At 57.7% G+C, this 11,228-nt stretch overlaps 1 protein-coding gene across 9 annotated transcripts in view; it reads left to right on the forward strand.

The window, feature by feature from the left end:
- Positions 1–9,118, forward strand: part of RIPOR1 (RHO family interacting cell polarization regulator 1) — a 31,580-nt gene extending 22,462 nt beyond the window's left edge. For 7 of the 9 annotated variants that reach the window (XM_014255554.2, XM_014255551.2, XM_014255555.2 and 4 more), the window contains 18 exons: positions 245–268; positions 744–797; positions 878–1,030; positions 1,116–1,179; positions 1,262–1,305; positions 1,515–1,640; positions 1,926–2,074; positions 2,274–2,403; positions 3,451–4,263; positions 4,515–4,654; positions 4,963–5,137; positions 5,286–5,421; positions 5,591–5,752; positions 5,890–6,048; positions 6,392–6,588; positions 6,695–6,778; positions 7,087–7,177; positions 8,167–9,118. In XM_014255554.2, coding sequence (XP_014111029.2) covers positions 245–268; positions 744–797; positions 878–1,030; positions 1,116–1,179; positions 1,262–1,305; positions 1,515–1,640; positions 1,926–2,074; positions 2,274–2,403; positions 3,451–4,263; positions 4,515–4,654; positions 4,963–5,137; positions 5,286–5,421; positions 5,591–5,752; positions 5,890–6,048; positions 6,392–6,588; positions 6,695–6,778; positions 7,087–7,177; positions 8,167–8,264 — 2,799 coding nt within the window. In that variant the 3' untranslated portion in view covers positions 8,265–9,118. Of the gene's footprint in view, positions 1–244; positions 269–743; positions 798–877; positions 1,031–1,115; positions 1,180–1,261; positions 1,306–1,514; positions 1,641–1,925; positions 2,075–2,273; positions 2,404–2,609; positions 2,751–3,450; positions 4,264–4,514; positions 4,655–4,962; positions 5,138–5,285; positions 5,422–5,590; positions 5,753–5,889; positions 6,049–6,391; positions 6,589–6,694; positions 6,779–7,086; positions 7,178–7,396; positions 7,461–8,166 lie in introns of all 9 variants that reach the window. The other 2 variants (XM_088062254.1, XM_088062251.1) reach the window with 2 other exon arrangements.
- Positions 9,119–11,228: the final 2,110 nt, after the last annotated feature.

Consider the following 11,228-nt stretch of genomic DNA (forward strand, 5'->3'; position numbering starts at 1 on the left):
GCACAGCTGGGACAACTTGTGGTCCATCTGTGCCTGGGGCAGAGCCTGTTTCTGTGGTGTTGTAGGGGCCAGCCCAGGCTCTGGTGTTGGGGCTCTCATGCCTCTGTCATGCACTCTCCAGCCCTGGCTGGGTGCTGCATGTCCCACTGCCGTGCTATGGGTGGTGGGTGCCGTGTGCTGGGTCTTCTTTGGGTGGGCAGAGCTGGCTTTGTGCTACATCTTATCCCTCTCATCTTTCCTCCAGGGCTTTCTCTACGATCTGGATAAGGTAAGCGGGATCAGTGTCTCGTCCCCCTGTATTCCCCTTCCTTGTGCCTGGGATGTGCCACTGCCAGCCCTGTTCTGCTAGCACTGCCCTGCTGCCTTGTCCCCTGGGAAGGAGAGGGACTTGGGCTCTGCAGGCAGGGTGGTCTGGGTGGGCAGGGGATAAAGCAGAGATGATCTTGTAACCCCTTTCAGGCAAACAGAAGCTGTTGTTAGTGAGTGCAGGGCTTGGTTTAGCTCACAGGCTGGGAAAAAAGGCATCCTGGAGCCTGGCTTGGCTCCTGGAGGACCTTCTGGTGCACGGGAGTCTGGAGAGGAGGCTGCAGCACATGGGTGCTTCCCACTGGCTGCCACCCTGCAGCTCCCAGGCAGGACCTGCCCCAGCCTCAGCGCAGGGGACGCAGAGGCCACATCCTGACCTGTGACTCCTCCACGGAGGGGCTGCGCTGCCTCTCACACCATCTCCTCTGCTTTTCCAGCAAGTGAAGTCAATCGAGCGGTTCCTGCGTCGCCTGGAGTTTCATGCCAGCAAGGTGAGAGCTGTGGCAGTGCTGGGGTGGCCGTGCTGTCCCCAGCCCTGCTCCTCACCCGCAGCTGGGGCCTGTCCTTGCAGATAGATGAGCTGTATGAGGCTTACTGCATCCAGCGGCGGCTCCGTGATGGAGCCCACAACATGGTCAAGGCTTACAGCACAGGCTCGCCAGGCAGCCGGGAGGCACGCGAGAGCCTGGCCGAGGCCAGCAAGGGCTACAAGGAGTACACGGAGGTGAGGCAGCTGGCTGGGGTGGGCTGGCAGAGTGCTGAGTCCATGGGTGGCTGCTCATGGGTCCTGTCCATCCGTCTGTTCCCAGAACATGTGTCTGTTGGAGAATGAGCTGGAGAGCCAGCTGGGCGAGTTCCACGTCCGGATGAAAGGTACCATGTCCTGCTCTATCCCTATCCTGCTGCCTGCCTGCCTGCCTGCTGCCTGCTGACGCCCCTCTGCCTTCTCTTGCAGGACTGGCAGGCTTTGCCCGGCTTTGTGCTGGTGACCAGTATGAGGTTGGTGGGACCATATGGGTTGGGTTCTGCTCTTCCTCTTCCCTATTGTCCTTGGGGTGTCTCAGGGGTGTAGGTGGGCGCTGGCGTGGAGGGCATGTTGCAGGGTGATGGCGGGTGGCACGGGTCCATGGCCATGCTTAGGGACATACAGAAAGCACCCATCACCCTGGGGTCGTGTCTCCCCCATACCCATACCTCTGTATCCCCAGATCTTCATGAAGTACGGACGGCAGCGGTGGAAGCTGCGAGGGCGCATCGAGGTGAACAGCAAGCAGGTGTGGGACAGCGAGGAAATGGTTTTCTTGCCCCTCGTCACTGAGTTCCTCTCCATCAAGGTATAGTGCTTAAAAGGACAGGGATGGGCTGGGTCAGCTATCCCCCTGCATCATAGAGTCATTTAGGCCAGAAAATACCTCTGTGATCATCAAGTCCAACTGTTTACTCAGATCTGCCAATCCCACCATTAAACTGTGTCCCCAAGTGCCACATCCACGTTTTTTGAACATTTTGAGGGATGGTGATTCCACCACTTTGCAGGGCTTCCTTCCAGCACCTCACCTAAACCTCACCCTCACTGGACCATGGTTTCATTTTCTCCTCCCCTTCCTCTCCTCCTTCAGGTGACGGAGCTAAAGAGCCTGGCCAACCACGTTGTGGTGGGCAATGTGTCCTGTGAGACCAAGGACCTCTTTGCAGCTCTGCCCCAGGTAGTGGCTGTGGATATCAATGACCTGGGCACCCTCAAACTCAGCCTGGAGGTGACCTGGAAGTGAGTACCTTAGCAGGCATTGCTGGTGGCAGATGGCAGTGCAGGGAATGCCCAGCGAGAGATGATCTGCCCCAGGCTGTCTCCCATCCCAAAACTGGGCTGTAATTATAGAAAGCCAGAGCTGGTCTGGAGGGAGTCCTGGTGTCTTGAGACCCCCTGGGCTGGTGCATACCCCTCACTTCCCTGCTGTCCTCCCCAGCCCCTTCGACAAGGACGACCAGCCCTCGGCAGCCAGCACTGTCAACAAGGCTTCCACGGTGAACAAGAGGTTCTCCACCTACAACCAGAGTCCGCCTGACACGCCGTCCCTGCGGGAACAGGCATTCTATGTAAGTGTGCACCAGGCAGGGCTGCTCAGGAGACATGGCCAGTGGAGGGGTCCACACAGGGATATGCCTAGGCAACGTCTCAGAGTGTGGCACAGCTCAGGGATGGGTAGGCAGCTCCTTCCTCTCCAGCCCTCCCACCAGGACTCCCCAGTACCGGCACCTGCTCCTCCCTCCCACATTCACAGCTCCTCTTCTCTCTGCCCAAGAGCCCGGAGCGGGCAGCTGACAAGCGTGGTTGGTCCTTGCTGGACATCTTTCGGGAGACACTCTTCGAGAAGCTGTCTCAGAGCTGCTCCTGCGGCGATGTCTCCTCGGCCGAGCTCGGGAGATGGCCGCAGCAGGGCCGCGTAAGTGCGGGGCTGGAGCAGGCCAGTAGCTTAGCCCAGCGCTGTGGCCATCCCGCAGTAGCTGTAGCCACTCCTTGTCTCCTACTCACTATCCCTCGCTGATGCCTGAAGGCCTGATTCTGCCAGGCTGGGTCTGGCTGATCCTGCAGAGCTAGTCCCCAAGCTAGGGGAGCCTGGGTTCACCCCCATGCAAGAGCTGGGCACTAGTGAGTAGGCAGCTTCTCCGTGTCCCCGTGCTGGTGGCATTGGTGTGGTACTGGTGATGGTGCTGATGAGATGGTGCTGGTATGGCACAGGTGTTATGCTGTCATGGTGCTGGTGTGACTAACATGGAATTGGTGTGGCATCGTGGACAGTGCTGTCCCCACCAGCCAGTGCTGGAGCTGTTGCTGTCCTTGCAGCCATGATGGTTGGTTTCCTTAGTTCCATGTGTTGCATCCTACTGTGCTAGGGGACTGCTGGCACCCCATGGCTCCAGGACATATGGGGCTGTTCATGGGGAGCTGGATTGGCATTGGGTGGGATGCAGAGCTGGAATCTGCCAGGTGTTTGCTGACCATCCTGCTGTGTCAGCAGAGCCATGGCAGCCTCAGTGTCCTCCAGCTCAGGTTGATCCTGCCCCTGCTTGACACACAGACAACTGGAGGACATGGGGCAGCAGGAGAAGGGTCTCAGTTGACACCGTTCTCTCCCTCTCCAGAACATGCTGCGACGCCAAGAGGAGCTGGAGAATGGCACAGCCTGGTCCATCTCCTCTGAGTCCTCAGACGACTCCTCCAGCCCCCAGCTGTCCAGCAGTGCCCGCCATGCCACACACAAGCCCATCGTGCAGCCTGAGGTGCAGGCCTCTGCCCCCGCCATCGAGATCTCCTTCTCCCAGCAGCCAGAGGAGGCTGACGCCATGCTTGGGGCCAGTGGCAGCAGCGTCCCCACTGCCAGGAGCCAGCCGGAGGAGACAAGCAGCCGTAAGAAGGAGACAGTGGCCAACGGGCACGTGCCCTACTCCCGGACTCTGAGCCACATCAGCGAGGCCAGTGTGGATGCCACAATGGAGGTCAAGACTGTGGAGAGCTCTTGGGAGCCTGCGCCCAGCATGGAGGACACAGGGATGGGCGAGCAAGATGCACATCCTCTCCCTGCTGCTGCGGTGGCAGCTGCTGTGGCAGGGCAGGACAGGGCCACTGATGCCAAGCCTCGTGCCTCTGTGGCGTGGGCCACCTCCTGCGAAGAGGAGGCTGGCAGTGCAGAGCCAGTGCAGAGCCAGGTGCCAGCACAGAGTGACTGTGGCACCAGGATCCCCACAGCACTGGCACAAGCCTCTGCAGAAGAGAGGCCCATCCCAGCCCCACCACTGCCCACCAGCATCCCCGAGGTGCCACGGGGGAAGATGGTGGATTCAGGTCTGGAGGAGGCAATTGGCCTCCTGGGCTCAGCTCTGGATGACTATCGAGGACAGTTCCCAGAGCTGCAGCCCCTCGAACGGGAGCTCAAACGTCTGGAGGAGATGCTGCTGGTGAGGGGCTCCCAGCTGTGTCATGGGGTGAGGGTGACAGGGTCATCCTGGCTGGCAGTGCCTGGGGATGATGGGGACAGGGTACCGTGGTGGCAGTGCTCAGAGCCAATGGAGACAAGACCATTCCTGCTGGCAGTGCCCAGGGGCGGAGGGGATGGGGCCATCCCTGATGGCACAGCCTGGTAATGTGGATGGCAGGGCTGTCTTGGCTGGTGAGCCAGGATTCAACTCCACCATGCCTTCCTCCACAGCAGAAGCAAGGTGTCTTCCTCAGCCGGGCCTCCAGCATCAGCCTGACAGTGGAGCACGCACTGGAGAGCTTCAGCTTCCTCAACACCTCTGACATGGAGGACTCAGAGGGCTCTGAGGAGGATCCTCTCCAAGATGAGAGGTGCACAGTGGGGCTCGTGGCATGGGGCATAGGGCAGGAGATGGCCTTGGGGCAGTTGGAGTGGGGGATGTTCAAGGGTGTCCAAGCATATTTAGACCTGTTCATCACAGCTTAGGGAAGGTCCTGGTCAAGAACCAGCAGTACATCGTCCTTCTGGTGGCACAGTGTCACCCTGCAGCTCTCCATAAGGGATGGGCTGGAGACAGTCCCTGTGCCCCTGGGACTTATCCTCTGCCCTGTGGGTGGGTAAGGGCCAGGTCCAGGTGTCCTGTGCTGATCCACCACCTTGATCTCTCCCTGGCTTGCAGGAGGGCTGGCAGACCCCTGCGCAGCACCAGGGCCCCCAGCGCTAGCGAGATGGGGGCAGATGACACTGGAATGTGCAGTGGTTCTGAGGCCAGCACTGACCCCATGAGCACTGGCAATGAGTTCCTGGATAAGGCTCTGGTGCTTCACCTCAACAACTGCAACCGCCTGCTGCTGGTGAGGACCAGGGTGGGATATGGCAGCAGGAGACACCATGGGGTGGGCTGCATGTATCCCCTTGAAGGGGGTCTTGCTGCAGCCTGGAGGCTGTGATGTGGGTAGTGAGCTCCATCCCTTAAGTCCCTGATTTGTCTGTGTCTTGCAGAAACTGGGCACCTTCGGGCCCCTGCGGTGCCAGGAGATGTATGCCCTGGACAGGCTGCTGCGGGAGTCGCAGGTGCTGGAGATCGTGTGCCAGCTGATGGAGGAGCGCGCAGGAGCAGCCAGCTCGGCCGCTGATGGTAAAGAAACACAGCTGAGGGTGCCCTCTGTGCCAGCCTGGAGGCTGTGTGAAGCCTGTGTCCCCTCGTGGGCATTGCTGGGCATCGAGAGACCATGCCAGACAGAGGGCAGGAGTCACCCACCTGCTGCCATGGCCTTGGGGATATCTGACAATGCCTGTCCCCACAGTGGTGCAGTTCTCGACACGGAAGGAGGGCGTGCTGCCCCTTTGGGACCTCTGTGTGGAAGCGCCCAACGTCTACACCTGCCCCGTGGAGCGGTTCCTGCAGGTGCTCAGTGCCCAGTATGCAGCTCCCATCAGCGAGCAGCACTCTGGTTTGGCTGATGCTGGTGAGTGGGTTCCCAGGGGTACTCAGGGAGTTGCTACCCTCACTTAGTAACTATGAGTGGGAGGGTATGGGAGCCAGGAACTCCACAGAGGGGTCACCATGGCTGCTGCAGACCGTGATCCTGATTCTTTCCCACAGTGTGTGTGAAACTGGTGGAGGACGTGCTGAATCGGCGCCTGCCACGGCGGCCTGGCAGCGCCCAGAGCGAGCAGGTCACCATCTTCCAGTACTGGAGCCACTTTGAGTCACTTGGTGCCCTGGTGCTTGATACCTACATGATGGAGCTGGCAGAGGAAGGTGGGTGTCCTCCCACCCTCCTTAAGTCCTGGGATGGGGTGCCAGAGAATTACCATAGTGATTGATCACCCTGCAGCAGTGCCATGACTATTCTGAGACATCACCCAGAGCCTCAGCCATCCTTGGGGTGGGCAAGTCCGTCTGATCAGAGTGCAGCCCAGTCCCATGATGCCTTCCCATATCCTTGCTGTAGGTCCCCAGTGTCTTGTGGAGCAATTCCATGCATTGGCACCTTGTGTGGGGCCCCTTCTGCCCAGCATGGGTCCAAGGTGCCCAGGGATGGGTGGCAGGGGTGTGGGGGCAGTGCCATGTGACTCCCCACACCTTGGATGGCTTCCCACAGCGCTGCTGGCACAGAACCTCAACTCAGATGACCAGGATGTGGTGCTGCGTGCCCTGAAGCGCATGCCCGAGGGCCGCCTGAAGAAGGAGGGACTGAAGGCGCTGAGCCTGCTCCTCGTGGAGGGCAACAGCAAGGTGGTGAGCGCCGTGTCAGCCCAGCTCCGCAGCCTGGCAGAAAACCCCCGCTTCCGCCAACGGGTACGTGCTGGGCAAGCCAGGGATGATGTGGGCTGGTGTCACAGCCCCTGGGGTGCTGCCCCTGCTCTGCTGCAGATGGTGGCACTGACTCCCCCATCTCCCCCAGGCCCTCGTGTGCTTCCTGGAGCAGCTGGAGGATGAGGAGGTGCAGACACGTGTGGCAGGGTGTGCGGCGCTGGGCTGCTTGAAGGTGAGGGATGTGGGGAGGAGGCAGCAGGGCTGCATGTTCCAGGTGAAGAGGAAACCAATGTGGCCAGTGACTCTGGACACACCTGCACAGCCTCCTGCTCCTGGGAGAGAAGAGCTGTGGATGCCCCAAATGTGCTGTAGCAGCAGGCAGGGGCAGAGAAAGAAAGAAAGAAAATGAGGAGGAAAAGAAAGTGGATGAGGGGCTTTTCTGCACCATGGGGCTGCAGTGCCTTGTGCTACCTTCCCCATCTGACTGTGTTCCTGCTCCAGCCCTGATAGCCAAAACTCATCTCCTTGTCCCTTCTGCAGGCCAAGGAGAGCATCGAGCAGCTGGTTTACCTGTGCCAAACCGACAAAGAGCCTGTGCGGGAGGCAGCCAAGCAGAGCCTGATGCTGTGTGGTGAGTGTCCTGCTGCTTCTCTGCTTGCTCCCCACCCACAGCATCCCAAGTGGCATCTCCTGGTGCCAGCAGTGCCCACGGGAGATGGGGCTCCATGGCTACCCCACGCACTCTGGTTCACCATGCCCTGAGCTCTGCCAGGCAAGAGCAAGCTGGCAGCGAAGGCCAGGCATCCTGTAGTCACAGCACTAAGCCTGGTTGTTATTTATTATTTGCTAGATGGCCCTGAGAGAACCATCTGAGTGTGTTTCTAGGCCTCCAGATCGCGGCAGCTGCTGCACAGGTTGGGACACGTGAGCTGTCCTCGTACCCCTTGTCCCTGCTCCGGCCGCTTTGCTCACGAATGTCTCTGTCATAGAGCCTGTCAGCCATGTCACGTTTTGGAGTCTGTGTGTCTTGGTTGTTGATAGTGCACATCCCACTGGCACCCTGACACATGTAGATGCCTTGTGTCTTATGTCCCAGCAGATTGTCCATGTCACCATCTCTTGCTGGGGATGGCCGCTGCGGGCAGATTTGCAGGCAAAGAGCTCAGACTGAGCCTGTAGCATGGATGTGTGCATCCCTGTGTGTGCCTGGGGGTTCTGGGGGAGCCCTTGCCACCCCCATGCCAGTGCATGCAGATGTGCACAGCTGTTGGAGCCATCGGAGCTGGCACAGCCCTGAGCACTGGTACCTTGGCCCCAAGTGGGGCTCTCCACAAGCCAACACTCCTGCAGCCCAAACACGGGTTATCCCTGCCCCGCGTGGGCAGCTGAGAACAGGATTTGCAGCCTCTGAATCAGGAGCTCTGGGGAGTTTTTCATCCAGATCCCAGCTGGGACATGCCCTGGGTACACTATAGAGAATAAGAGAGGTTTCCATGCTGTGGCCATAGCACGCAGGCTCAGCTCTACCAGGTGTTAGGCATGTTTCTCTGGACAGGCCAGGGATGGGCAGGGGGCAGAACTTGTGCAGTTTGTATCACTGACTGTGGCGTGTACTTGCAGGGGAGGACGGTAAATCAGCTCACCGGCGACTGGAGGAGACCCTGGATAGCCTCCCGCGCATCTTTGCACCAGCCAGCATGGCCAGTACAGCTTTCTGAGACCCACGCACACCCACCTGCCATCCCTGAGGGCAAAGGCACTGCTGGGCCACCCGGGCTTGCACGGGCTGGGGACCCGGCAGCTCCCGCTCTCGGCAGCACACCACAGTATTACCCCGCCTGCCGGCAGCTCGCCACGGCCGCACACTGCCTTACGGAGCACCGCTTCCCTGTCCCCGCCACCGGCCCCACGGGGGCCACCTCTGCGCCACTGGGCAGGGGGCTCGCTGCACATCCCACCCTCTGATCGCTATTTAAAGTACCCAGGGAGCCCACCCTTCCTGCCCCCCTCGTCCACTACAGCTGCCAGGACCGGGGTGGCGGGGAGAGGCACCGAATTTCTCTGCCTCCTCTTGCCTTCCTCTTGCTCGAGGGCATGCGCCCTGTCCCGGAAGGACCTGCACTTTGGAAACCTCGCTGTTTCTTTCCAGGAGCTGCCAGGGCCATGGGGACTGCTGCCCTCTGCCACCTGGAGTCCCCAGGACTTAAAATAAAATGAAATATGAGATATTAATATATTCTGCTGGCGTTTCTTCTTTCCAGCTCCACGTGCTCCTGTCCCTCCCTGGCTTGTGGCTGTAGGGAATGTAGTGAGATGTGGCCTCAGCCCAGAGCCTTTCCTGGCCTGTTGGGAAGTGCTGTGGAGGGCAGGGGCAGGAGGAGCGATAGAGGGACGGACAGACGAATGGACAGAAGCTGCCACCTTTTTTTTTTGTTTGTTTTGTTTTGTTTTATTTTTTATTTACAGATTTTTGCAGAAAAACAAAAGCAAAAAATTCTTTTCTATAATGTCTCTATAAATCTATATATAATGTAATTACAGAGAATGACTAATTTTGATTTTAAAGCAGAAATAAAAAACTTTAAAGAGTGTTGGTGTTGCTGTAAGGGTGTTTCTTTGGCCCCAGTGCCCTGGGACAGGGCAACTTTTGTGTCAGCATAGCTGCCTGGAGGGTGACAGAGGATGTAATGGGAAATAATTGTGATTTTTGGCCCTGCAATTCAGCCAAATGTTTGTTGCCAAAATTTGGCTGCTGGGCATGGGATGTATCACACAAGATGAGGGCCACCGAAACTAGGGTGGTCCCAGGAATGGAAACAGCCGTGTGTGTGTGTATGTAGGAGTGTAAATCCACATGTTCCCCAACTCCAACTGCTGTTGGTTATCTATGCCCTGACTTCCAGTTTGGACCAGTAAGGACCTATGTCCAGCACTGGAAGCAGATTGCAGCTGCTGTGGTGGCCAGGCTATGTTCACAAATGTCCCCACACCGGATGGGTGTGACAGGGAATGCTAAACCACCCTGTGAGCTGCTCTGCCTCACTGGCTGTGCCTTGTCCCAGGATATCCGCTGTCCCCACCTTACTCTGTGAGGGACACATCACTGGGTTGGGAGGGAGGCTGCTCTCTGTGACCTCTCTTGCTGCCCATCCCTCACTACCTTTCCTGAGGCTGGAGGTTTTTTGGAGGTTTTTGTGCCCCTCCTGTCCAGCTCCTCAGCACCAATGAGCTGTTGGATTGTTGGAAGCTTACTGGGAAGGAAGCACTGTTTCCTCTGGCTCTCCCAGGAACTTTGCCCTCGATGGCGGTAACAGCATGGTGCAGCAGCACGGTGGGGGCCACCTCCCTGACACACATAACATGTTTGGTTCTCACTGCTTTGATTAAATTTCCTGAGTTCAGTGGCCTTGGCAGAATGTGGCTGGTGACACGGAGCCTGCCGCTCCACCAAGGCATCAGGCCACAGAGTGTACAGCAGAGTGTTAGGTCTTGTGCCATCTCCTGATTGGGCTGGGAAGAAAGGGGGGATCCTGGATATTTCTGCCAGCATCATGAAGTAGGGCTGCTGGGGCCCTTGCTCCTACACCCTGCATGGAATCACCGTGGGGCTGGGGGCTCCCAGAACTGCTCCCCCTCTCTCTGTGTCCCTGTGGTGTCACTGGTGATTTTTTTTAAAGCTTGTATTATTTGCCTTCCTCTTCTCAAACCTCGCCCTTCTGCTGGTTTAAATCCCTGAATATCCACCATGATGGTGCACCTGGGGAAGAATAACTCCATGCACCAGTACCTAATGGAGGCCAAGCTGCTGGGAAACAGCTCTGCAGAGAAGGACACCAGGGAGTCTTGGTGGACAAGAAGCTGTCTCTTAGCCAGCAGTGTGCCCTGGGGACCAAGAAAGCCACTGGTATCCTGGGATGCATTAGGATGCTGCATTGGCAGCAGGTCAAGAGAGCTGATCCTGCCCCTCCAGCTCTAGTGAGGTCACATCTGGAGTGCTGTGTCCAGTTCTGGGCTCCTCAGTACAAGAGAAACATGGAGTTCTTGGAGCAGATCCAATAGAGAGATACAAAGATGATTAAGGAATTGGAACATCTCTCTTACAAGGAAAGACTGAGTGAGCTGGAGCTGTTTAGCCTCAAGAAGTTATGACTGAGAGGGGACCTCATCAATGTCTGTCAGTATCTGCAGGGAGGGTGCCAGAGGATGGATCAGGCTCTGTTCAGTGGTGCCCAGCAACAGGACAAGAGGCAATGGTCAGAAACTAATGCACACACAAAGTTCCACATGAAAATGAGGAAGAACTTCACTGTGTGAGTGACCACATAAACAAACAGGTTGCCCAGAGACAGTGTGGAGACTCCCTCACTGGAGGTATTAAAAAATCATCTGGACACAATCCTGTCCAATGCCCTCTAGGATGACCATACTTGAGCAGAGAGGTTGGACCAGATGACAATAGTGGTTCCTTCCAACTTTACCATTCTGTGATTCTTTACCTCCTTCCAGGTATTAATAGACATGGATAAGAACCCCTCTCCAAAGCCTTCATTTTTCCAGCTCTCATGACAGCTGCTCCAATCCCTTAATCATCTTAGTGGCCCGTATGGTCCTGGGAGAGGAGCAAAGATGCTCCCAAAGGCAGCAGCGGCAGGGACATCCCCCCAGTCCTGCCAACCACCTGT

This window comes from Pseudopodoces humilis, chromosome 14, assembly GCF_049639895.1.
Source record: "Pseudopodoces humilis isolate 2021_Gansu_Grassland_sample_001 chromosome 14, ASM4963989v1, whole genome shotgun sequence".
Taxonomy (NCBI): domain Eukaryota; kingdom Metazoa; phylum Chordata; class Aves; order Passeriformes; family Paridae; genus Pseudopodoces; species Pseudopodoces humilis.